Source organism: Tursiops truncatus, chromosome 10 (genome assembly GCF_011762595.2).
Source record: "Tursiops truncatus isolate mTurTru1 chromosome 10, mTurTru1.mat.Y, whole genome shotgun sequence".
NCBI classification, from domain to species: domain Eukaryota; kingdom Metazoa; phylum Chordata; class Mammalia; order Artiodactyla; family Delphinidae; genus Tursiops; species Tursiops truncatus.
Window position 1 is genome coordinate 39,618,811 of NC_047043.1, and position 23,652 is coordinate 39,642,462.

Here is a 23,652-nt window from a genome sequence, read left to right on the forward strand (position 1 = left end):
TGCTCCACTTGTTCTTCTCAACCTCTCCTTGTGCTTCCGCTTGTGCCTCAAGTTAGGTGAAAGCCATGTTACTCTTTCTCTTGCTGAAGACAGAGGGACCTCTGTCCCTGCCTCCCAAGACACCTGTTGGCCAGCCAGGTGCTCTTCAAAGCCACAGCTGTGATGGGGCCTCAGGCAGACCGACAAGGCCTTGGGGCACCCAGCACAGCCCTAGGTGCCTGGGGCTTGATACTGATAGTAAATAGATATAACCCTCCTCTTTGGGCCTCGGGACAGCTATCAAAACTATGTGGTTATAAATATGTTACCCAGTCCAAGCTCACTGCACGACAGGCCAATAAATCGAGAGACGAGTTGTTGGGGCATGGAACAGTGACTTTATTCAGAAAGCCCGCAGACTGAGAAGATCATGAAGTAGTGTCCCAAAGAACCACCTTCCCAGAGTTAGAATTCAGGCTTCTTTTATACTAAAATGGGTGTGGTTGGTTGCTGCAAACTTCTTGGTGCCGGAATCCTTTGTTATTGCAGCAGTCCACATAGGTCCAGTAGTAATAATGCTCCTGTAAACCTCCAACAAGACAAATGGTATTCTCTGTTCTGCAACTTTTTATCTCTGTATGAATGGAAAGTGTTATACCTTTAAAGCTCAGAGCCTTGAGAATGGGCTATCCTGTATATCTCAGGCTATAGGCAACACTCTTGTAGCAAAAGCAATAGATACAAAGGTTAAAGTAAAAGAAACAGATCCAACATGGACTCAGGTTTGTTCTTCCCCATTACAAATACAGCTGTGGTGAGAGTGGAGCAGGTAGGTACTGTTGGGCTGGGAATGCGTTGGGGGTGCCCTTGAGCGCCTTGTTTTCCACTCCCCCTGAACTCACCTCAAGTGGGCATCACACACCCTGGGTCCCCAAAGGTTCTGATTCATAGGTCTTTACCCTTAAGGACTTCAGACAGTTCAGAGCTGTTCTCTGTTAAAACCACCCACTGATTTTTCCTCCTCCCTCTTCCGCTCTCCCATTCTGCCCCAGGCCTGGCTCTTGCTATGGAAGGAATGTCCCTCCATTCCCACTTATCCAAATTCTAACCATCCTCAAGGCCCAGCCCAAATGCTATCTCCTTCGGAAGCAATCCCTGATCTTCCACCTCCTTATCTCCTGAACATCTAGAAGTACTAGTTCTTTCTCCAAACTCCTAGTATTTCCTAACACTTCAATGAAAGCCCTTGTCACTTTTAACTTTGTGTTTTGGTTATGTATTCACTTCCTGACTCAGGGCAGGAGTCTCCTGGACTTATGAATTAGGCAAGGTGAGAAGGAAGAGGTTTGCGGGAAGCCAAGTGTGTGCACAGGATGGTCCTGGCTAAATTCAGGCAGTAAAGATGCAAAAGGGGGCTGAGACTTTCTTAAGGAAAATCTGGAAGGTGGGGATATCTTTTGAAAAGAAAAATCAGAGCATCCCACATGATATGCAGCTGGAGATGTAGAAGAGAAGGCTTGGTAAGACAAGTTTTTCCAGGCTGAATCAACCCAGATGACGTTGCTCAAGCAGGGAAAAGTAGCTGGCTTGGGGAGGAGGCGCTCAAAAGGATACTGATAGAAGCTGGGGAAAGAGGGACAGAGCTGAGTAGCACTAAAGAAGGAATTGTGGCAGATCACCAAATGGTAGCGACAGGTACAGGGACTGTGAGAAAGGGGAGGGGGGCTGCGAACCACGTGTGCATGCTACGTGATTAAGTTCAAACACATCTTCATCGAATAACCACTTGTATTTACATGCAAATATAGTCGCTTAGGCAATTAGCAGAGGTCTCAGAGGAGGGTTTTTTAGTCTGGAGCTTGTGCAGTCACTGAAAAAGAGAAGCAAGCTATCCCTGGTGTACTCCACGACTGACTTGCCCCTGGGAACCGCGCTGGTTCCAGGAGGACGAAGACTGAATCAGCCGGCCCTGCAGAGACAGGGGAGCAGCGGCCCCTCCCGGAAAGCGGCAAGGCGCCGGCCAAGTGGCGCATGCTCACTCCTCCCTCCCACCCCACCTCTTCGGGAAGCCGGCGACGCTTAGTGCGCAAGCTCCACCTGTCCCCGTCGACTCCTCCCTCAGGGGTGGAGACAAGCAGGGCCCAAAATGGCGGCTAGCCGCTACAGGCGTTTTCTTAGACTCTGTGAGGAATGGCCAGTGGACGAGACCAAAAGAGGCCGGGACTTGGGCGCTTATCTGCGGCAGCGGGTAGCGCAGGCCTTTCGGGAGGGAGAGAACACCCAGGTGACCAGACTGTGGGGTCGGCCTGCGGCGGGGAGGCGGTTGGGGCGAGGGGAGGAAAGGAGGAGGCAGGGCGGGGCCCACGAGCGGGCTGGCGGCGGGGCCCCGCGCTTGCGCGCGCCTTTCCTCCCTGGCCGCGCGTACCCGGGGACCCTCTTAACGCCCGGGGAAACTGCGGAGAGCGGTGATCCTATCCTCTACTCAGTACTTTCACCTGGCTGCACGTTGGAGGTTCCTGAGGAGCTTTTTAAAACTCTAGATACCTGGGACCATACGACCTTATTGAATCAGAAACTCTGGGGGTGAGGCCTTGCCCTCAGTGTTTTTAAAAGCTCTCGATGATTCAGGGTGCAGCCAGGGTTGAGTCCCACAACACCAGTCCTAGGTGGTGACAGTCATAGGCTTATTGCTCCCCTGACACGATGCCATTACCTCGAAGTGTTGTGCAGTGATTGAGCTGATGCCCAAGGACCTATGCAGGGTCCCCGCTAAGCCTTGGTGTGCTTCCTGGGCCCTTGTAAGCCCGTGCGGCAGGTTTGAGTCCTCACCCCGTGCCCATGTGTGTGAGTAGTAGACCTGTGTTCTTGCTGTCCTCCAGGTTGGTGCTGCACTTCTGGGATTTGTTCATTCGTACAGCACAAACTTACGGAACACCCACCATGTGCCAGGAACTGTTCCGGTTGCTGGGGAGACAGTAGTTAATTAGATGAGGTCCTGCCCACATGAAATTTAAGTTTACGTCCTAGTTCAGGACACAATAAGCAAGTAGACACACATAGGGCAGTGCAGAGAAGTACTATGATGGATACGAAATAGAGGAGCATGGTAAAAGGGTAATATTAGTTATGATAGATAAAGGCTTACTGAGGAGGTGACACATAGATGAGACCTAAGGGAAGACGATGAGCCAACAATGAACACTTGGTGTTCTTTCAGGCAGTGCAATGGTCCTGAGGCAGGAAGCAGAAAGAAAGCCCAAGTGGCTGAAGGGTAGTGAGTGAAATGCCGTTTTCTAAGAGTTGAGTCAGAGGAGGACAGGAGTCAGGCACGGTAGGGTTTTATAGGCAGGCTCTGGTTAGGGGTTGGATTTTATCATAAGACCAGTGAGAAGCCTCTGGGGAGGTTTAGTCAGGGGGCTGATGTGACCTAGTTTACTGTTTTTTTTAAAGATCACTCTGGCTGTACCAGTGAATGGATTATAGGGAGGCAAGAATAGAAACAGTCACTCTGGTAGCCCAGGCAGGAAATGGTGGTGGCTTGGATGAAGATGGCAACACAGGAGATGGAAGTGGCCACTTTGGGGTTGCAATGTGAAGGTTGCATCAACAGGACTTGCTGACGTATTGGATATAGGATAAAGGGAAAGAGGAACCAAGGATAACACCTAGATTGTTTTGGCCTGAGCAACTCGGTGCAAGGTGGTGCAGTTTACTGAGATGGGGAAGACGAGATGAGGAACAGGTGGGGTGTGGGAAGAACAGCTTTAGTTTGGTGTTAAGACATGTTAAACTTGAGATGCAAAGTGGATTTACTTCCAAGTGGAAATGTCAAAGTAGACAGTGGGATATTTGAGCCTGGGGCTCAGGCAAGAGGTCAGACACATGAGATGTGACACATACACACACAGCCTGAAGAAATGACTTTTGCGAAATTTGGCCACAACCTGTCAAAGCAGGAACATGGCTTTTTGGCAACTTAGCCCAACCCAGACCCAAAGCAGCCCACCTAATGGAGCAAGGACAACATGCCCAGTGGCATCATTGAAACCAAGTGCTGACTGGGTGGTGGGCATGGACGGAGTGTCTGGCTCAGGGCTTTGTTGGGGGGGTTTGGGGTGCCACACAACACTGAGGGCCTTCACAGTTCTTACAGTGGTCTTCACTGGCCCGTAGTATAAAGATCTTGAAGGCAAGAGTCATAGTCCCAACTCTGCAAATCCCATAGCCCATAGACTTTCTAGGGCTATGCTCCCTTCACATTTTCAGTGTGAGCTTCCTGAGAATAGAGACGGTGCTATTTTTATCTTTCTCCCCACAGTGTCTAGCATAGTTCCTGGCACATAAAAGACACTCGGTAAATGTCTGAATGAATGGGTAAATAAATGATTGGTTATGGCTTATGAGACAAAAATCATTTGAATATAGTTGCAGATGTAGCAGAACTAGATGGAGAGAAGTAGTGAAGAGTGAGAAGGGAATATGTCTGTGCCCTGAGTGGTGAGAATTAATTTGTGAGCTTACTCTGTGCGGGGAACTGCAGGAACTACAGAAGAGGGACATAACCTGGTCCTTATCACCAAGGAGCCTACAGTTGGACAGACACGTGACTTGCTTTAATGAAATTCGAATGGTGAAACCAGCCAGCAGAGAAGCTGACAGAGGCTAGATCCCTGGGGAGGTGAGAGTATGACATTCACCTGCTTGACTGTTAGTGTAAGAGGAGCCAGAAAAGGAGGGTAGAGCTTTCTCTTTTGCAGTTGTCATCTTTTGTCGTCACCTAGGCAGATAGTTCTGATGAGTAGAAGGCCCACACGAATTTGAGTCATGGCTGCAGATGCAAGTCATGGCTCGGTTGATGGTTCCAGAGCAGCTCATGAGTGCATCCCTGGTAGAGTGAACCAGTGCCTCATGATGGCAGCAGGCACATGACTCAGGACCACTGTTGTGGTACCTCATCCTGATGTCGTCCAAGAATGCACCTGGGCTTAGTAAATCTTGGTGGTAATTTTTAGAAGGAGCAGTCCCTTGCTGGAATTGAGAACAGTGCTGTGAGTCACTCCCACTGACACCCCCGGATCATTTATAAAGAACTTGAGAAAGCTGGCAGCCAGGGGCAGGCACTCGACCCAGTCAACTGATCGATGCGGAGCTCCCCCTCGGTTATGCCATGTGCCAGAAAGACAGGACTAGAGGGGGAGGCAGCTCTCCTCCGCTGCGTGTTTGTTCCTGTAGAGGAGAGGAGCAGGCAGTCCTGCTCTCAGCCTTGTGGCTTCCTGCATCTGAACAATAACGCTGAACGCGTGCATGACACACTTGCATGCATGGTCTCATTTAGTCTATTCCTTAGTGCAGCTGAGTTGAGGTCACCATCGCTGTTCCCATTTTACAGGTGAAGAAACAAAATCTGAAAAGAAAAACAACTTATTCGGGGTTCCCCAGGAGTTAAATGGCAAGACAAGTGAGCGTTGTCTTCTTTGTGCCTGAACTATCCTCAGCTCCCATTCCTCCCAAGTTATTTCTTCTTGTTAGAAAGGCCTCTTGTTCCGTGAACTTCAAGCCCTCCCTTCCCCTCACTTCCTGCTCAAGACCTCTTTGGACCATGGACAGTTTTGGCAAAGAATTAAACATCCTTCTGTTTACCCACCTGCTTTTCTTTGGCCCAGCCCCTACCTACCCAGTGTGGATGGGGAGAAAGATGGTCCTCAGGTGGGACACCAGCACAGAAAAGCCAGAACCACTAGAAAGCAAATTAATCATTCAGACTTGAAACCAGGGTACAAAAATAACTGCCTCCATTTATTCCACCACAGATTGCCCTTTGGGGAGTCTCACAGTCCACCTAAACCCACCAAGAAGGAGGTGGGAAGCAGAAACACACTAAACACCTCTTACACCCTCTATCCTATTGTGCAGTTTTTTAAAGCTAATGTTTATGGATTTTGCCCCCTTTCAGTTCAGTTTCCCTAAGAGAACGCATGTTCCCTGCAGCCCCAAGAGCTTAATAAAAGAATCACAACACGGAGGAAGGTGGCAAAACAACAGTAATTGTTGACTTAAGTACAGGGGAAGGTGCAAACTCTTCTAATGAGTTCATTAGATGCACAGGCAGCTTCCTAAAAGGTCCGTGGCAGCGCCCACTTATCCAGCACAGGGCACAGCTCTGAGGAGCCACCCAGGAAGGGGCTCGCCCACCAGGGAGTTCTTGTATTAAATACCCAGGTTGAAATAATATCGGCCCCGTTTGAAAGGAGTTGAACTTTGTCTTGGATTGGCAGTAATGTACGTGATACGTCCAACTCCTCAGAGGGGAATTCAAAGGTTTTCTGTTTTCTCAGTCATCCAGTCGGGGCCTGGTCTGTGGCTCAGTGTGGCGGGGTGTAGACCTGTGTGTGTTGGCAGTGGTGATGCCATCCAGCGTTACCCACCCCCGTGTGTGGGTCCTCTGAAGTCCAGTTATTGAGGAAGGGCCTGAGAACTTATGTGATTTTTTTTTTTTTCGGTAAGTGGTCCTGTCACTGTTGTGGCCTCTCCTGTTGTGGAGCACAGGCTCCGGACACGCAGGCCCAGCGGCCATGGCTCACGGACCCAGGCACACTACGGCATGTCGGATCTTCCCGGACCGGGGCACGAACCCGTGTCCCCTGCGTTTGCAGGCGGACTCTTAACCACTGCGCCACCAGGGAAGCCCAGATTATGTGATTTTTAGTTGTAATATTGAGCCCACTGCAAAACAGCCATTGTGAGGAGAATCATGTCAGAGAGGGAATGCAGGCATCTCCATCTCTTTTTCTCCCCCAGTTCCGGATGGAGCTGGAGGGAGTTAAGGTAGTGTTTAGACCAAGGCATGGCAGTTTTCTAGGCATGTTTAGAGATGTAGGTGCTCCTCCTGGAGGGCTAGATTATCCACCACTTTCAGTGGGTTACCACTTAGAGATCTTTGGGTCTGCCTGTTGCCTTCTGGAGTAATGCAGCTTTGTGAGGCCTTCACTGTTGTCTAATCCAGCCTGTGTCCCGCCGCCTCACCACACTCCAGCGTGTGCCCCAGCCCCAATGAGGGCTTCTTCTCATTGCCTCCCAAATTGGTCATAATGTAAATGGTTCTTTTTTTTTTTTTAAGTATATTTGATTTATAGTGTTGTGTTAGTTTCAGGTGTACAACAAAGCGATTCAGTTATATTGGGTTGGCCAAAAAGTTCATTCAGATTTTTCTGTAAGATGTTACCTGTTACCCCCTTTATACTATATATAAACTATATATGTATATACTATATATATGTTCTTTTTCAGATTCTTTTCCATTATAAGTTATTATAAAATAATGAATATAGTTCCCTGTGCTATACAGTAGGTCCTTGTTGTTTATTTTATATATATTAGTGTGTATCTGTTAATCCCAAATTCCTAATTTATCCCTCCCCTGCCTCCCCTTTGGTAACCATAAGATTGTTTTCTATGTAGGTGAATCTGTTTCTGTTTTGTAAATAAGTTCATTTGTATCATTTTTTAGATTCCACAAATAAGTTATATGATATTTGTCTTTCTCTGATTTATTTCACTTAGTATGATAATCTCCAAGTCTATCCATGTTGCTGCAAATGGCATTACTTCATTCTTTTTTTATGGCTGAGTAACATCCCATTGTATCTATGTACCACATCTTCTTTATCCATTCATCTGTCGACAGGCATTTAGGTTGCTTCCATGTCTTGGCTATTGTAAATAGTGCTGCTATGAACATTGGGGTGCATGTATCTTTTCTAATTAGAGTTCTAGTCTTTTCCAGATATATGCCCTGGAGTGGGATTGCTTGATCATACGGCAATTCTATTTTTAGTATTTTAAGGAACCTTCCTACTGTTCTCCATAGTGGCTGTACCAATTTACATTCCCACCAGCAGAGTAGGAAGGTTCCCTTTTCTCCACACACTCTCCAGCATTTGTTATTTGTAGACTTTTTTTTTTTTTTTTTTTTTTTTTTTGCGGTACGCGGGCCTCTCACTGCTGTGGCCTCTCCCGTTGCGGAGCACAGGCTCCGGACACGCAGACTCAGTGGCCATGGCTCACGGGCCCAGCCCCTCCGTGGCATGTGGGATCTTCCTGGACCGGGGCACGAATCCGTGTCACGAATCCGTGTCCCCTGCATCGGCAGGCGGACTCTCAACCACTGCGCCACCAGGGAAGCCCTATTTGTAGACTTTTTGATGATGGCCATTCTGACTGGTGTGAGGTGACACCTCGTTGTAGTTTCGATTTGCATTTCTCTAATAATTAGTGATGTTGAGCATCTTTTCATGTGCCTATTGGCCATCTGTATTTCTTCTTTGGAGAAATGTCTATTTAGGTCTTCTGCCCATTTTTCGATTGGGTTGTTGGTTTTGTTGTTGAGGTGTATGAGCTGTTTGTATATTTTGGAAATTAAGCCCTTGTCAGTTGCAATGTTTGCAAATATTTTCTCCCAGTCCATAGGTTGTCTTTTTGTTTTGTTTATGGTTTCCTTTGCTGTGCAAAAGCTTTTAAGTTTGATTAGGTCCCATTTGTTTATTTTTTCTTTCATTTCTTTTGCCTTGGGAGACTGACCTAAGAAAACATTTGTATGATTTATGTCAGAATGTTTTGCCTGTGTTCTCTCTTCTAGGAGTTTATAGTGTCATGTCTTATATTTAAGTCTTTAAGCCATTTTGAGTTTATTTTTGTGTATGTTGTGGGGAGTGTTCTAACTTCATTGATTTACATGAGGCTCTCCAGCTTTCCCAACACCACTTGCTGAAGAGAATGTCTTTTCTCCATTGTATATTCTTCCACCTTTGTCGAAGAATAATTGACTGTAGGTGTGTGGACTTATTTCTGGGCTCTCTATTCTGTTTCATTGATCTGTATGTCTGTTTTTGTGCCAGTACCATGCTATTTTGTTTACTGTAGCTTTGCAGTATTGTCTGAAGTCAGGGAGGGTTATGCCTCCAGCTTTGTTCCTTTTCCCCAGCATTGCTTTGGAATTCTGGGTCTTTTGTGGTTCCATATAAATTTTAGGATTATTTATTCTAGTTCTGTGAAAAATGTCATGGTTAATTTGATAGGGATCACATTAAATCTGTAGATTGCTTTGGATAATATGGCCAATTTAACAGTTTTAATTCTTCCAATGCAAGAGCATGGGATATCTTTCCATTTCTTTGAATCATCTTCAGTTTCCTATATCAGTGTTTTATAGTTCTCAGCATATAAGTCTTTTACCTCCTTGGTCAGGTTTATTCCTGGGTGGTTTTATGTTATATATATATATATTGATGTGATTTTAATAGGGATTTTTTTAACTTTCTCTTTCTGATATAGAGAAATGCAACTGATTTCTTTATGTTAATATTGTATCCTGCTACCTTGCTGAATTCATTTATCTGCTTTAAAAGTTTTTGTGTTGAGTGTTTAGGGTTTTCTGTATAGAGTATCATGTCATCTGCATATAATGACAATTTTTACCTCTTCCCTTCTAATTTGGATACCTTTTATTTCTTTTTCTTGTCTGATTGCTGTGACTAGGACTTCCAATATTATGCTGAATAGAAGTGGTAAGAGTAGGCATCCTTGTTTCATGCCAGATTTTAGTGGGAAGGCTTTCAGTTTTTCACTGTTGAGTATTACGCTGGCTGTGGTTTTGTCAAAAAGAGCATTGATTATGTTGAGATATGTTTCCTCTGTACCCACTTTGGTGAGAGTTTTTAATCATGAATGGATGTTGAATTTTATCAAATGCTTTTTCTGCATCTGTTGAGACGATCATGTGGTTTTTGTCTTTTCCTTTGTTTATGTGGTGTGTCATACTGATTGATTTGCATATGTTGAGCCATCCTTGTTAACTTGGGATGAATCTAACCTGATCATGGTGTATGATCCTTTTTATATGTTGTTGGATTTGGTTTGCTAGTATTTTATTGAGAATTTTTACATCTATATCAATCAAAGATATTGGCCTGTGATTTTCTTTTTTGGTGGTGTCTTTGTCTGGTTTTGGTATCAGGGTGATGGTGGCTTCATAACATGACTTTAGGAGTGTTCCCTTCTCTTCAGTCTTTTGAAGAAGAGTTTGAGAAGGATCAGTTTAAGTTCTTTGTATGTTTGGTAGAATTCCCTAGTGAAGCCATCTGGTCCTGGACTTTTGTTTGCAGGGAGTTTTTTTTTTTTATTACAGATTCACTTCTAGTGATCAGTCTGTTCAAATTATCTATTTCTCCTTGGCAATTCCCTGGCGGTCCAGTGGTTAGGACTTGGCACTTTCACTGCCATGGCCTGGGTTCGATCCCTGGTCAGGGATCTAAGATCCCGTGAGCCATGCAGCGTGGCCAGAAAACCCCCAGATTATCTATTTCTTCTTGATTCAATTTTGGTGGGATGTATGTTTCTAGAAACTTGTCCATTTCTTCTGGGTTGTCCAGTTTGTTGGCATATAATTGTTCATAGTATTCTCTTATGGCTTCTTGTATTTCTGTGGTATCAGTTGTTATTTCTCCTCTTTCATTTCTTACTTAGTTTATTTGGGTCCCCTCTTTTTTCTTCTTGGTGAGCCTAGCCAGAGGTTTGTTGATTTTTTTCTTTCAAAGAACCAGCTCTTGGTTTTATTGATTTTTTTTCTTTTTTTTAAAATCTCTATCTTATTTATTTCCTCTCTAATCTTTATTATTTCCTTCCTTCTGCTGACTTTAGGTTTTGTTTGTTCTTCTTTTTCTAAGTCTTTTAAGTGGTAGGTTGGGTTGTTTATTTGAGATTTTTCTTGTTTTTTTGAGGAAGGTCTGTATTGCTATGAACTTCCCTCTAAGAAATGCTTTTTGCTGCATCCCATAGATTTTATATGGTTGTATTTTCATTGTCATTTGTCTCAAGGTATTTTTTAATTTCCTCTTTGAATTCATCATTGACCAATTGGTTTTTTAATAACTTGTTTAGTCTCTGTGTAATCGGTTTTTTTTCTCATTTCTCTTTCTGTGGTTGACTTCTAGTTTCATGCCATTATGGTCAGAAAAGATGCTTGAAATAATTTCTGTCCTCTTAAATTTATCAAGGCTTGTTTTGTGTCCTAATATGTCGTCTACCCTAGAAAATGTGCTATGTGCACTTGAAAAGAATGTGTATTCTGGTTTTTTTGGATGTAGTGTCCTGAAAATACCAAATTAAGTCTAACTGTTCTCTTGTGTCATTTAGGATCTCTGTTGCCTTATTGATTTTCTGTTTGGAAGATCTGTCTGTTGATGTCAGTGGGGTGTTAAAATCTCCTACTTTTATTTTATTCCCATCAATTTCTCCCTTTATGTCTGTTAGTATTTGTTTTATGTATTTAGGGGCTCCTAAAGCATATATTGGGTTCATACATGTTAATGAGTGTAATATCCTCTTCTTGCATCAATTGTTTTGTCATTATATAGCATCTCTCTTTATTTATGGCCTTTGTTTTGGGTTTTGTTTTTCTTTTAAATAAATTTATTTATTTATTTATTTTTGGCTGCGTTGGGTCTTCGTTGCTGCACGCGGGCTTTCTCTAGTTGCAGCAAGCAGGAACTACTCTTCATTGTGGTGTGCAGGCTTCTCATTGCGGTGGATTCTCTTGTTGCGTAGCATGGCTCTGGGCATGCTGGCTTCAGTAGTTGTGGCACACAGGCTCAGTAGTTGTGGCTCTTGAGCTCTAGAGTACAGGCTCAGTAGTTGCGGCTCATGGGCTTAGTTGATCCATGGCATGTGAGATCTTCCCGGACCAGGGTTCAAACCCATGTCCTCCGCATTGGCAGGTGGATTCTTAACCACTGTGCCACCAGGGAAGTCCCTATGGCCTTTGTTTTAAAGTCTATTTTGTCTGATATGATATTGTGACCCCCCCACTTCTTGTGATTTGTGTTTGCGTGAAATATCTTTTTCCATCCCCTCATTTTCAGTCTGTGGGTGTCCTTCGCCCAAAAGTGGGTCTTTTGTAGGCAGCGTGTTGTAGGCTCTTGTTTTATTATCCAATCTGCCATTCTGTGTCTTTTGGTCAGAGCATATAGTCCATTGACATTTAAGGTAATTATTGACAGGTATGTATTTATTGCCATTTTAAATCTGGTTTTCCAGTTGATTTTGTATTTCTTCTTTGTTCCTTTCTTTTTGTTTTTCCTTTTGTGGTTTGATGGTTTTCATTTGTATTACACTTGAGTTCTCTTCTTTTTGTTTTTTGTGAATCTGTTGTATGTTTTTGATTTGTGGTTTCCCTGGTTTTCAAGTATGTTAACCCATTACTGTATCTGCTTGCTTTAGACTGGTAGTCATATAAGCTTAAACACATTCCAAAAAATCTACATTTTCTTACTCCCCTCTCCCAAGTAAGAACAATTTGATTCTGATGTCCTATTTTACATTTTCATGTTTATCCTTTTGCCATTCATTGTAGTTATAATTGCTTCCACAAATTTTTTTTTGATTTTTTTTTTTTTTAATGTATGTTCTGGTTTATTTAAGTGATCTACAATCCTTTCATATATTTGCTTTTCCTATTGTGATTTTCCCTTTCCTATAGATTCTTTCTTCTTTTCTATTTAGAGAAGACCTTTCAGTATTCCTTTTAGGTTAGGTCTAGTATTGCTGTATTCTTTTAGTTTTTGCTTGTGTGAGAAATTCATTATCTCTCCTTCTATTATAAATGATAATCTTGCTGGGTAGAGTATCATAGGTTGCAGGTTTCTCCCTTTCAGGACTTTGAATATATCTTGCTACTCCCTTCTGGCCTGCAAAGTTTCTATAGAGAAATCAGCTGATAGCCTTATGGGGGTTCCCTTGTAACTTACTCTTTGTTTTTCTCTTGCTGCCTTTAAAATCCTCTCTTTTTAACTTTTGCCATTTTAATTATGATATGTCTTGGTGTAGGTCTGCTTGGGTTCATCTTGTTTGGGACCCTCTGTGCTTCCTGTACCTCAATATTTGTTTCCTTCTTTAGGTTTGGGAAATTTTCAGCCATAATTTCTTTAAATACATTTTCAATTCCCTTTTCTCTTTCTTCTTCTGGGATCCTTATTATGCCTAGATTGGCACGCTTTGTGTCCCATAGGTCTTTTATATTGCTTTCATTTTTTTTTTTCATTTGTCTTTTTGTCTGCCGTTCTGATTGGGTGATTTCCATTATTTTGTCTTCCAAATCACTAATTCATTTTGCATTATTTAGTTTTCTATATATTGCCTTTAGCTCAGTTTTCATCTCGGCAATTAAGTTGTCTGATTTTGATTGCCTCCTCTATAGTTCTTAGTTGCAGTGATCTGCATTGCTGTCGATGGCTTTTCTTAGCTCCTTCAGCATTTTTGTTACCTTCTTTTTGAACTCAGCGTCTGGTAGACTGGAGAGGTCTGTTTCATTGTTTGTTTTTTTAGGGGATTTCTCTTGTTTTTATAATTGGGAGTGGTTCCTCTGCTTTTTCATTTTACTTATATTACTCTGACTCTATGAATTTAGGGGAAACATTATCTACTGTGGTCATGGAGGGCTGTTTTTACGTGGAAACACCCCTGTGTAGCCTGTGTGAGTCTAATATTTTTGGTGCAAAGGCTGTTTTTGGTGTGGATGCCTGCCATGTCTTTCCTCAGGGTGTGCTGGCCCTTCTCCCCTTGATAGGGGGTGTGATTGTTGTGGGGACCAGAGCCTGCACTGGATGTTGGACAGGGCCTCCTCTTTGCTCTGTGGTTGTCACAGCCCTATCAGGGGCAGGGTCTGCTCCCCAGTTGTTGAAGTAGAAGCCCCCAGATCCGGTCCTAAACTGTGGTGTGAGGTAGGTGGGACAGGAGTGCTCCCACTGGGAAAGGAACTGCTGTGTATTCCTCCCCAGGAGTTGTCTGCCCGGACATGCACTCTGTAACATCTCCTGTCACCTGGTGTGCGTGCTCAAAAAGTACACTGTTGTTGACACTGCCTTCGGCCCCACCTCTGCTGTGGGAATACCAGTAATCAGCTCAGATATCAGCCGTGCTTCTGCGTGTGCGTGCCCACAAAGTTTGTTTTTGCTGGCCCTAGACCTGCCTCAGCTGGGGGAGTGCCAGTAATCAGCTCAGATGTCCTGTAGACGCTGCCGCTGGCGTGAATTTGCTGAAGTCACGCACCCGCCAGGAATCGGTTCAGATTTCAGCCCTACCTCTGCGTGTTGGCAACCCACTGGCGCTTGTGTGCTCCCAGAGCTCATAATGGCGGAGCCGTGCCTGCCGTGAGCACCCAGAGAATGAGGCCGCTGTGGTGGGGTTACGCCCCGCCCGCTTCACACGCACGTTGACAGTAGACCTGGGCTCCATCCTGCACACAGCACCCCCAGCCTCGCCCCGGACCACACTCCAAGCACTTCAGGCTGTCTCTGCGCAGCCAGAGTGAGTCCTCTGAAGCCCGAGTTCCAGCCCCCAGCCGCTCCGCACACCAGCAGGCATGTGTCTTGGGCTGGGAAGTGCAGCAAGGTAGCGTGGACTGTCTGTGCTGGTCTCCCTCTGTCCTGCCTGCCACAGGCCGGCTGCTGTGCTCTCCTCTGAGGCTCCCTATCTGTCCAGTGGACCTCCCAGTCAGTGAAGGGGGTTCCCAGGGTAAAGGAACCTTTCCCCTTTGAAAGCTCCCTCCCGGGGCACAGGTCCCGTCCTGATTCCTGCTTTTTTTTTTTTCTTTCATCCTATCTGGTTATGTGGTGATCTTTCTTGCGGCTTTGGTTGTATGAGATCTTCTGCCAGTGTTCAGTGGGTATTCTGTGAGAATTTTTCAACATGTAGATGTGTCTTTCATGTATTTGTGGGAGGACGTGAGCTCCACGTCCTTCTATTCTGCCATCTTGATCTCTGCTCCCAGGTTCTTAACCTTTGAGAACCTAGTGCACTGTGGACCAAAGCCCAGACACAGAACTTGTCAAGAATCTGGTGGCTTCCCAGGCCTTGAAGCACTCCTTGGCGCAGCTTAAGACCCTGCCTGCCTGGACCATCCTTGTCCCCCTGCCTTTTCATGCCTCTTCCTCCCAGTCCCTCCTCTGATCCCCATTCTGCCCAGCTCTGAAGTCTACACTCCTCAAAGTGAGAGACTCTGACTCCCCATCACTCTGTGACCTGTCACTGCAGTGAAACGCAAACCTGCCCTGTAAGGGAACCACACCTGCCATGTGAGCCAGGCCTGGTAACTAGCTCCTGCTCCTGATCTCCTGTAACTCTTGGCACTCAGTTACACTCTGTCCTGGTCATTTTTTATTTTCAATGTGTGTGTATCTTCTTGTCTCAGCTTGATTGCCAACTTCTCTGGAGCCGAGGCTGGGTCTTTATGTCCCCTCACAGCCGCCTAGCAGAGCTCTCTACATAGTAGATGCTCAAGAAATAGATTTTCAGTTGAATTCAAGGGAATAGACTCCCATAATGGAATGAACTCATTTCAGAAGTTCATTACCAAGTCATGAAAACCTTTCCTCATAGATCCTTCTGGACTGAATCCAGCTGTACCTTAATTAGCAAAGCAATTTGCAACACGTTCCCAAAAGTGCTTATGCATCCCTTTGTGTGACTGGAATAGGGGCCACTGTACCACCCAAAATTCAATTTTGAAAATCAAAATCAGTGCCTGCGGCAGTGATGTAGATTTGTATGTATAAAAGTTTAATATGGTAAAGAGAAATTTACTGACGACTGAGCAGGGGAAATGCAAAAGGAGCCAAAAGAGAGCCGAAAAGGACACTTTGTCACTTGAACATCTATTTTATTCAAATTTAGGGAGCAGAGCTGAATTTTTCATAATATCCCACTGCTGCCTTTTTTAAACCCAGCTTTGCTATTAGTCCTAAAATGTCCATAATCTCATTAGGTGTGAATGCAAAATCAGGTAGTTTAAAGCTTGTATATAAGAATATTTCTAAAAGTGCACAGTACACTTCATCGGGAAAACTGCGTATTTCAAAATTCAGCGATGTTTGCGCTGGAGTCTGTGAATAGAGTGTAGGATGTAGGTATGTGGTGAGGCTTCCGGAATTAGACAAGCATTTCTATTGATGTACTTTTAAGTAGTAAATAAGACAATTTTGTAATTGCTGAGCTTGGATTGGGTGTGACTAGGAACCCAGAACTGGCCTTGGCTCCATCTCTGCTTAGGCAGTAATAACTTGGCCTGAAGTTGCCGTACCTCAAACTCTCATCACCTCCACTGAGCTACTTTTACAGCCTCGTACAGACACCTTCTGACCTCAGATGAGAAATTGGGTGACAAGGTCCTTTTTTGGTGATTTGTTATTTATAGGTGCTTCTCAGATTATTCTTTGAGGCTCCAGGCTTTATGGAAAGTATCTGGGAGACTGTCTCTTTAATACTGAAGGACTTTTGAGAGGTTCAGGGAACACAGAGGGTCACTTTGGTTTTTGAGTAATGCTCTGTACGGTGACCCCATCCTCTCTCTCTGTGTCCCTCCCCTCTGCCCTACTTTTCTGTCGGAGGTGGGAAAAGCTGAGCAGGAAGGAGACACCCTGCTCGCCCCACCGAGGGTACAGACGGAGGTGGCTGAGCAGCCCTCCCGCCAGCTCTCACCGTTAGATTTGGAGGAAAGGCAGGAGGGGACTCCTTTTGGCAGCATCTCTGAAGGTGAGGATCTGGTGGGAGCGCGGGTCTGGTGAGGACACAATGTGTTGGTGGTCTGCCGGCAGTGAGGGAGCCCAGGAGAGAGGCGCTGGGCAGAGGCAGTGCTGTGAATGCCTTTCTTAATTAAGAGCTGGGTTGGGAGGGTGGTCGGTGGTGGTGGGAGGGGAAGGTCGGGTTGCACGGCCATCAGGTGGAGGACAGGTGCTGCAGACAGCCACTCGCTCAGCAGAGACCAAGGGTCAGTGCGTGATCCCCACCAAGCTGATCATGAAACACTTGGGGACCACTGAGAGCCATCAAGCTCAGGGCCGGAGGTCCAGTCAGGGACAGAGTGAAGCTTCGGTGATTTTCCATCCCTTCATCACTTCACCTCCAGCCATACCCGGCAGTCACACCAGCAGCACTGATCCGCTGATGTGTCCTAATTGCTGTCCCCTGGGCGTGTGCATGAGCTGGTCCTGTGCCTGGAGAGCCCCACGTCCTACTGGTAACTTCCGCCCACCCTCGCCGTGACCCTTGGCAGGGCTTCATTGGCTCCGCTGATGGTGTCAGGGGCCCTCCACGCACCCCTCATTCCGCTGTCACCGGGATCGTCCTGAAGTCTTCTTTCGCCTTGTAGTTAGTGCAGTAAAGGCCTGTGTTTACTATAACTATTTACTACTAATAGTAACCAAGACTAATCCCTCACATTCATCAGTGTTCCTGGCCCTGAATTCAGAGCAGTCCAGGCATTACCTTACTTATCCTCACATCGCCCTCAGAAATAGGGACAATTATTATCTTTTCTTTTAAAAGAAAAGTTAAGTTGGGCAGTATGTTTCAAAAATGCCAATGCTGGGAAGACAAAGGCCGAGGAGGTGTCCTGGCTGCAAGGAGAAAGAAACGTGACAGGTAGTGCAGGAGGCGATCCTGGGCCTAAAGGACTGTTTTTTGCTATAAAGAGTTTTACTGAGACAATTGACAGAGTTGGAATATGGACAATGGAACAGATAGAAGTGTTGTATCAATGTTAAATGTCCTGAATTTGGTCATGGAACTGTGGTTATATGAGAGAATGTCGTTCTTAGGAAACATACTGAAATATTATGTATATATAGATATAGAGAAGGATAAAGGAAAAGTGGGAAATTTTTTTTTAAGTGTTGGGGGCATTGGGAGATGGAGTGATTTGCCCAGTACCCCTTAGCTGGTAAGGGATGAGATCCAAATGCAGGCAGTTGGACTCCACAGCTCCCCACAGCTATGCACACCTGCTCTTACATGGGCTGGGCACACTGTAGGTTCTCTTAAATTTATAAGCAGACACATCTGTACAGGTATGAAGAGGGCAAGCAAATGATGAAATGCACAATTATCTTTTGATAATCTACATAATATTCTTTAAAAGTTTGGCTGGTGTTACCCTCTTTTTCCTTTTGCATCTTGTGCCTTCTGTTCGTCTATCGTCTGGTTAGCTCTTAGTTTTGCATGCCCTGCTGAAGACAGAACATTCAAAACGCTTTCCCCCAAAGTGTATGCTGCAGAATTATGTTCCAGCTGGACTTTCCTTGGAAGCACCGCCCGATAGGGAGTCAGACTCATGTGTTAATATCCGTTCTTCTTTTTCAGCCTTTAGCCCCAGTGCACTCAAATAATGCCTTTGATCATTAGTCAACAAACACTGGCTGCCTCCTCAGCCCATCACCCTTTCTCTTCTGATGTGGCTACCTGGGCGTTCTCATGATGGGTGGCCTGAACCTGGGGATGGATTGAGTGGAACTCAATGACAGGATTGTCTTTTTTGTTTGCTGTAAAGTGGGGACCTTATTTGACATGCACACGGAGGCAGAAGTGGAGCTGCCTATTAAAATGCTTAACTACTGATTTATTTATGCTCTGCCTTCTTCGAGAAAGGATTTAAGTTGGAAAAATCCATCATTTGAATTCTGGGAAAAAACATTGAAGAGAAAGTTTCATCCTGGGGAGCTTTCAGAATTCTTGGCAGAATAATATAAGGAACTGTAGCTAAATAGTGGCAAAGGCAGAAGGAAGGGAAAACTTTCTAAGAGGTATGAGAGGGAAAAACCCACCTCTCATCTGCATGTTGCCCGCGTTCCCTGGAACTTCCAGCAGGGCCATCCGGAGTATTGCTTTCTTTTCCCCTTTCTATTTGCAAGGCTTCCTAACAGGACCTAACTGGATTCTCCCTCTTGGTTCTCCTCAGTTCACCTGTTTCATCCTAAAATACTACTTTCTTCATGTTTCTTTCCTTGTAAAATTCAACAGCTCCCCACTTACCACAGATGAAAGCTCAGATGATTTTTTTTCCTTTCATAAAAGAATCTTTATTTAATACATTTCATATTGAAGGTTTAATTCAAAAAGCTCTTTCTTTTTCTCCCACCCAGGCTCTTTTACCTGCATGTTCAGGCCCTCAGCCAGATGGTCTGGTGTGAGGCATAGGTATAGATAGCATCCCTGCCTCCTCTGCCCTGCTCATGCAACCGCCCCCACCAGGAAGGCCCCCTCCACTCTCCCCAGCTCCTGTGCGTCCTTCAGAAACCAGCTTAGTCTCACTTCCATGATCCGCTGACCTCCTCTGACTTCTTGTGGCCCACATTGCCCCTAGCACTCCTGGAGTGTTGTGTTTTTACCGCAGTGCCTCCCACCGCGGTGGCTTGCTGGTTCACAAGTCACAGGTGTTCAGCAAATGTTTGTTTGCCAGTTGAGTTTTCCTGCAGGTTGGGGAGCTGCTGAGGTGGAGCCATTATTCCAAAAAGGTGATTTCTGACCGTGGGGCCTGTGGTCAGAGAAGCCAGCTCTGAGCTGCAGACCTGCTTCCTGTCCTTCCTGGAGGCATACGGTACAGACCCGTGTGGGGGCAGGGCTCATTTGCTCACTTTCTTGGAGGTTTTGTTTTTCAGGTTTCAGAGCCTGAGGCCTGTGATCAGATGTACGAGAGCTTAGCACGGCTCCACGCAAACTACTACAAACACAAGGTGAGTGGGCCAGTCTTTTGTGTTGTCCCCAGCCCTCCGACTGGAGATGACCAATAAGAGTGAGTGAAATCTGATTATACGATGTTCTGTAAAGAATTGTGGTTTTGCTACTTTCAAATGTAACCAGTAATTTCAACCAAGCCGACTAAGGCACCTGGTAGAGGCTTTTAGGTCACCTAAATGAAAGCCGTTTTTAATTTTGAAGAAAAGCCATGTGTTTTATATGCCAGTGGATGCTTCCGGGTGTATCTGACAACTCTTGGATCTCACACATATTTTCCCACCCCCTCTGACAGAACTGGTCTTCCCCACGCTCCGGTGATAAAGATGGGGTGACTGGGAAAGTCCTGTCAGACAAAGCTGGACCTCTGCTCGGCCCTGACATGATTGCTGTCAAATTCCGTTTAGTGTGTTTTTTCCCCAGGCTTGAGAAATGTGCTCAGTAACCACAGATTTACATGGCCAAATGCCTAGTCTGTATGAAGAGGGGATTTCTTCTAAATCCTCACTGCTCAAAGTGTGGTCTGTGAGCAGCAGCATGGGCACCACCCGGGGGCTGGTTAGAAATGCAGAATCATAGGCCCCACCCAGGCTCCCGAGGCCCAGCCTGCATTTTCCAGAGGGTTCGGGTGCGTGTTCACGTCAGAGCCGCCTCTCCAGACCGGACTGGTTTGGCCTCCAGGTGGCGTTGCGCTTCTCCTTCTGGCCTCCAGACACCCATGGCCTGTGAACTGCAGTTAGAGCGTGGCTTCTGTCCAGGATCATCTAGTCCCGGGTTGTGCTGCAGAACTAATCTTCTCTCCCCTCCTTCTCTCTTCCCCTCTGCCCCGTGTGACCAGTACCCTCGCCCCAGAGACACAAGCTTCAGTGGTCTGTCCCTGGAAGAATACAAACTGATCCTGTCCACAGGTATGGAAAGCACAGCTGCTGCCCTTTCTGGTTGGTTTGCAAATGAGTCTTTGTGTTTGAGCGGCCAAGGGGAATTGTCTAATAAGACAGTTTTGCCTGATGGAAAGTCTTGTGGAATAGCCCACAGGAGATTCTGAAGCTACAGGGCTCATGCTTTTTTGGCCACAGAACACGGAGAAGGTCAAAGGCATTATTTAAAAAAAGCAAATCCATCTTTAGAGCTTTTAAATTCAAGGCTGGGCAGCAGGGAACAGGGGAATATGTATTTGCCAAATGGAAGTAGTTGAAATCAGGATGGAAGGAAAATAATTTTATCTTTATGGCCCTAAGGGGGCTTTATAAACATGAGGGTTTTAATTAAAACAAAAAGCCATTCAATAGACGTGTATGGGGATATCCGCCTAAGAGTTATCTGACCCAGGGGACGTGGTCTGTGGGTTAGATATGGGTTTAACTAGGTATGGTTTGGAGTCCTTGATAGACCGATTAACAAGAAAGGAAAAACCCTGTCTAGCCCGGCCCCTCCTTACTTCCCCATCTCCATTGTCACTGAAGGGGGACGTGGCGGGTGGTGGCAGGGGAAGCCTGGGTTGAAACAGGCAGGTTCTGGAAAATTAACTATTTTTATTGCCAAGGATACCACATATAAAAATAGGCTAACCTTTTCTGGGAGGGCACGGCCCTGAAACATTGCCTCCTGGTACTCTAGAAATTTCTCTTTCCTATTCCTCTGGCAGCCTTCAGCAACTAAGGTTTGAGAATTTAGGCTTCCAGAAAACTCTTAACCTTCTCAACAGATTAAAACCTGGTGGTGTCATCTGCTATTGTATGTTGACTGATACTATTTTTATATTTACTCTCTGGAAAACTGGGGTAGAGATATTTTGGCCAGGCAGAATCACTTTATTGGCAATTTTTTTTAAAGTGTGTATGTGTGTGTGTATACACACCCACATACACATATATATAAACAAATGGTACCCCCATGTCCCTGGGCTCATGTAATTACCAGCATCGATGCACAGTGTCATTGTGAGGACCCCGAAGAGTTTGAGCAAAGTTTGAACTTGAAATTAGAATGGAAAGAAGTTCCAGAGGCTCAGCCTCTGCCTCTTGGTTAACTTCGGGACGTCTGAGTTCGGAGACAACGGGCCATAGCCAAGGAGGGGGAGATGTACGACTCCCCACCACTGGCCTGTGCTGCAGCTTGTCGTGGCTGGGAGTTCAGCCTTAGGAAATTAGCTGATAATTTGCTTTCACAGCAAGCCTCTTATTTTTGTTGTGACTCTGTGGAATAAGCTTACTGAGTGTTTCCTCTGACAGGGCAGGACACCTTGCAGTGTTTGTCATGAGGATTTGAGGGCCTGGCAAGTCAGAAATGTGGCCGCAGTCTAGGTCCCGAGTGTGTCCATCCTGGCTTGGGGTCCCAGGAGTCTCTGAAGGAGGCCTCGGCATCCGTTTTGTGCCCCACGAAGGAAGCTGGACTTCTGGAAAAGTCCCAGGGTGGAATGCTGGCCGGGGTACAGTGCGTGTCCTAATTTAGTCAAGAGCCCACTGACAATAAATGTTAATAGATGATGTAAGTTACCTTTTTGTTCAGAAAAGCTATTCTTTTTCTCCAGAAGTTTTATTAAGAGATGAAAATCCAGGCTATGAAATTTAAATAATGTGAAAATCTAAACTTAAAATACAAGTAAAATTAGGTATCATAGAACTTTAGCCCTGGACAGACTTTATACCAGTGGTTCTCAACCCGGGAGCTATTTTGTCCCCCAGGGACCTGTGGCAATGTCTGGAGACCACTTTAGTTGTCACAGCTTGCGGGGGAAAGGGCAGTTTGCTACTGACATCTAGTGGGTAGAGGCCAAGATGCTCCTGCAGTGCCAGGTCAGCCCCACAACAAAGAATTATCTGGCTCCAAATGTCACTGGCCCCAAATGTCACTGAGAAACCCTGCCTTTAGGGGGGAGGGGGGAGGGGTGGATGTATGTTTTTAAACAGAGGCCCCACTGGCTCCCACCAGCTCCCGCTGCCTTCACGCCTGTGAAGATGGCTACGTTTTCTTGAGTGTGGGCCAGGTGCCAGGTACGTCACCTCCATTATTTACTTTAAGACTCACAACTTTTGAGGCAGGTGTTTTGATCTCCACTTTGCAGATGAGGAACCCGAGGCTCAGAGAGTTAACTGATTGCTTGAGGGGACCCAGTGTGGAAATGGTGGGCAGGGATGGGGGCCCAGGTCCAGCTCCCTCCCGGGTGCCTGCTCAACTCCACAGCGTGGGGTGGACCCAAGTGTCTGGGGTCAAATCCCAGCTCCACCACTTCCTAGCCGTGTAGCCTGCTCAAGTTCCTTAACCTCACTCTGCCTCAAGTTTCCACATCTGTAAAATGGACAGTAAGGTCTGTGTGGCTCAGGCCAAGTTTTGAGATAAGCCTCTGGGCCTGTGCGTTGTGTAGCTGATGCTACAGCGCCTTTTCTTTGCTCACGTGGAGCAGAGCGGAGAGGGCCCTGCTTAGATGGTGAATGATAATTGGATGTGAACAGAGGCCACTGTAAGGACGGTCTCTGGTGCACAAGTGCTCATCCACACTTGCATTTATCTGTCTGTTACCCTGCCTGATTTGCTGATCAGAAGTTGGGGCTACACTTCCCTTTCTTAGGAACATACTGTGAAAAGCGAGACATGCCTGTGTGGCGAAAGCCCTGTGGGGCCAACCTGTGTAATCATTTTAGACTTCAGCCTTTTTTCGTTGTCTTCTCCTTTTACAGATACCTTGGAAGAGTTTAAGGAGATGAATAAAGGCATGTGGAAGAAACTGCAGGAGAAGTTTGCCCCCAGGGATCCCGAGGAGAAGCATAAGGCCTGGGCTCGGGCCTTAACACGCCCACATACCTAAGCGTAAAGTCGTGGACGTTGCCATTATCAATAAAATGCCCTGATTTCCCTTTCCTTGTAGTTTGGGAATCTCATCTGGCCTTCACAAGAAAGGAAGCCCTTGTTGCTGTAAAGAAAGCTCTGGCCTGAGGAGGGACGCCAGTTGAGCATCCGCCCGCCCACCAGTCAGGCTAGGATGTCCTCCAGGAGAGGAAGTGCGGGTCTCCGTCTGGGCCTGAGAAGGGATGGTGACGGGCCCTCTGGGCAAGGTGCTTCCTGCACGGCCACAGGAGCCCCACCTGCCAACAGAGGTCTGGCTGGCTCCTGGCAAGA

At 45.9% G+C, this 23,652-nt stretch overlaps 1 protein-coding gene across 2 annotated transcripts; it reads left to right on the forward strand.

Annotated features, from left to right (window-relative positions):
* Positions 1 to 2,103: 2,103 nt before the first annotated feature.
* Positions 2,104 to 23,394, forward strand: UQCC2 (ubiquinol-cytochrome c reductase complex assembly factor 2). 2 transcript variants are annotated; one of them, XM_073810845.1, is made up of 4 exons: positions 2,104 to 2,263; positions 19,447 to 19,535; positions 20,375 to 20,444; positions 23,214 to 23,394. In XM_073810845.1, the coding sequence occupies exons 1-4, from the start codon at positions 2,170 to 2,172 to the stop codon at positions 23,339 to 23,341; spliced, it is 381 nt and encodes a 126-aa protein (XP_073666946.1). In that variant the 5' UTR covers positions 2,104 to 2,169; the 3' UTR covers positions 23,342 to 23,394. The 2 variants fall into 2 exon arrangements, with proteins under 2 accessions (XP_073666946.1, XP_019786962.1); XM_019931403.3 differs by having other exon boundaries at positions 2,106 to 2,263; positions 19,461 to 19,535.
* The last annotated feature ends 258 nt before the right edge of the window (positions 23,395 to 23,652 follow it).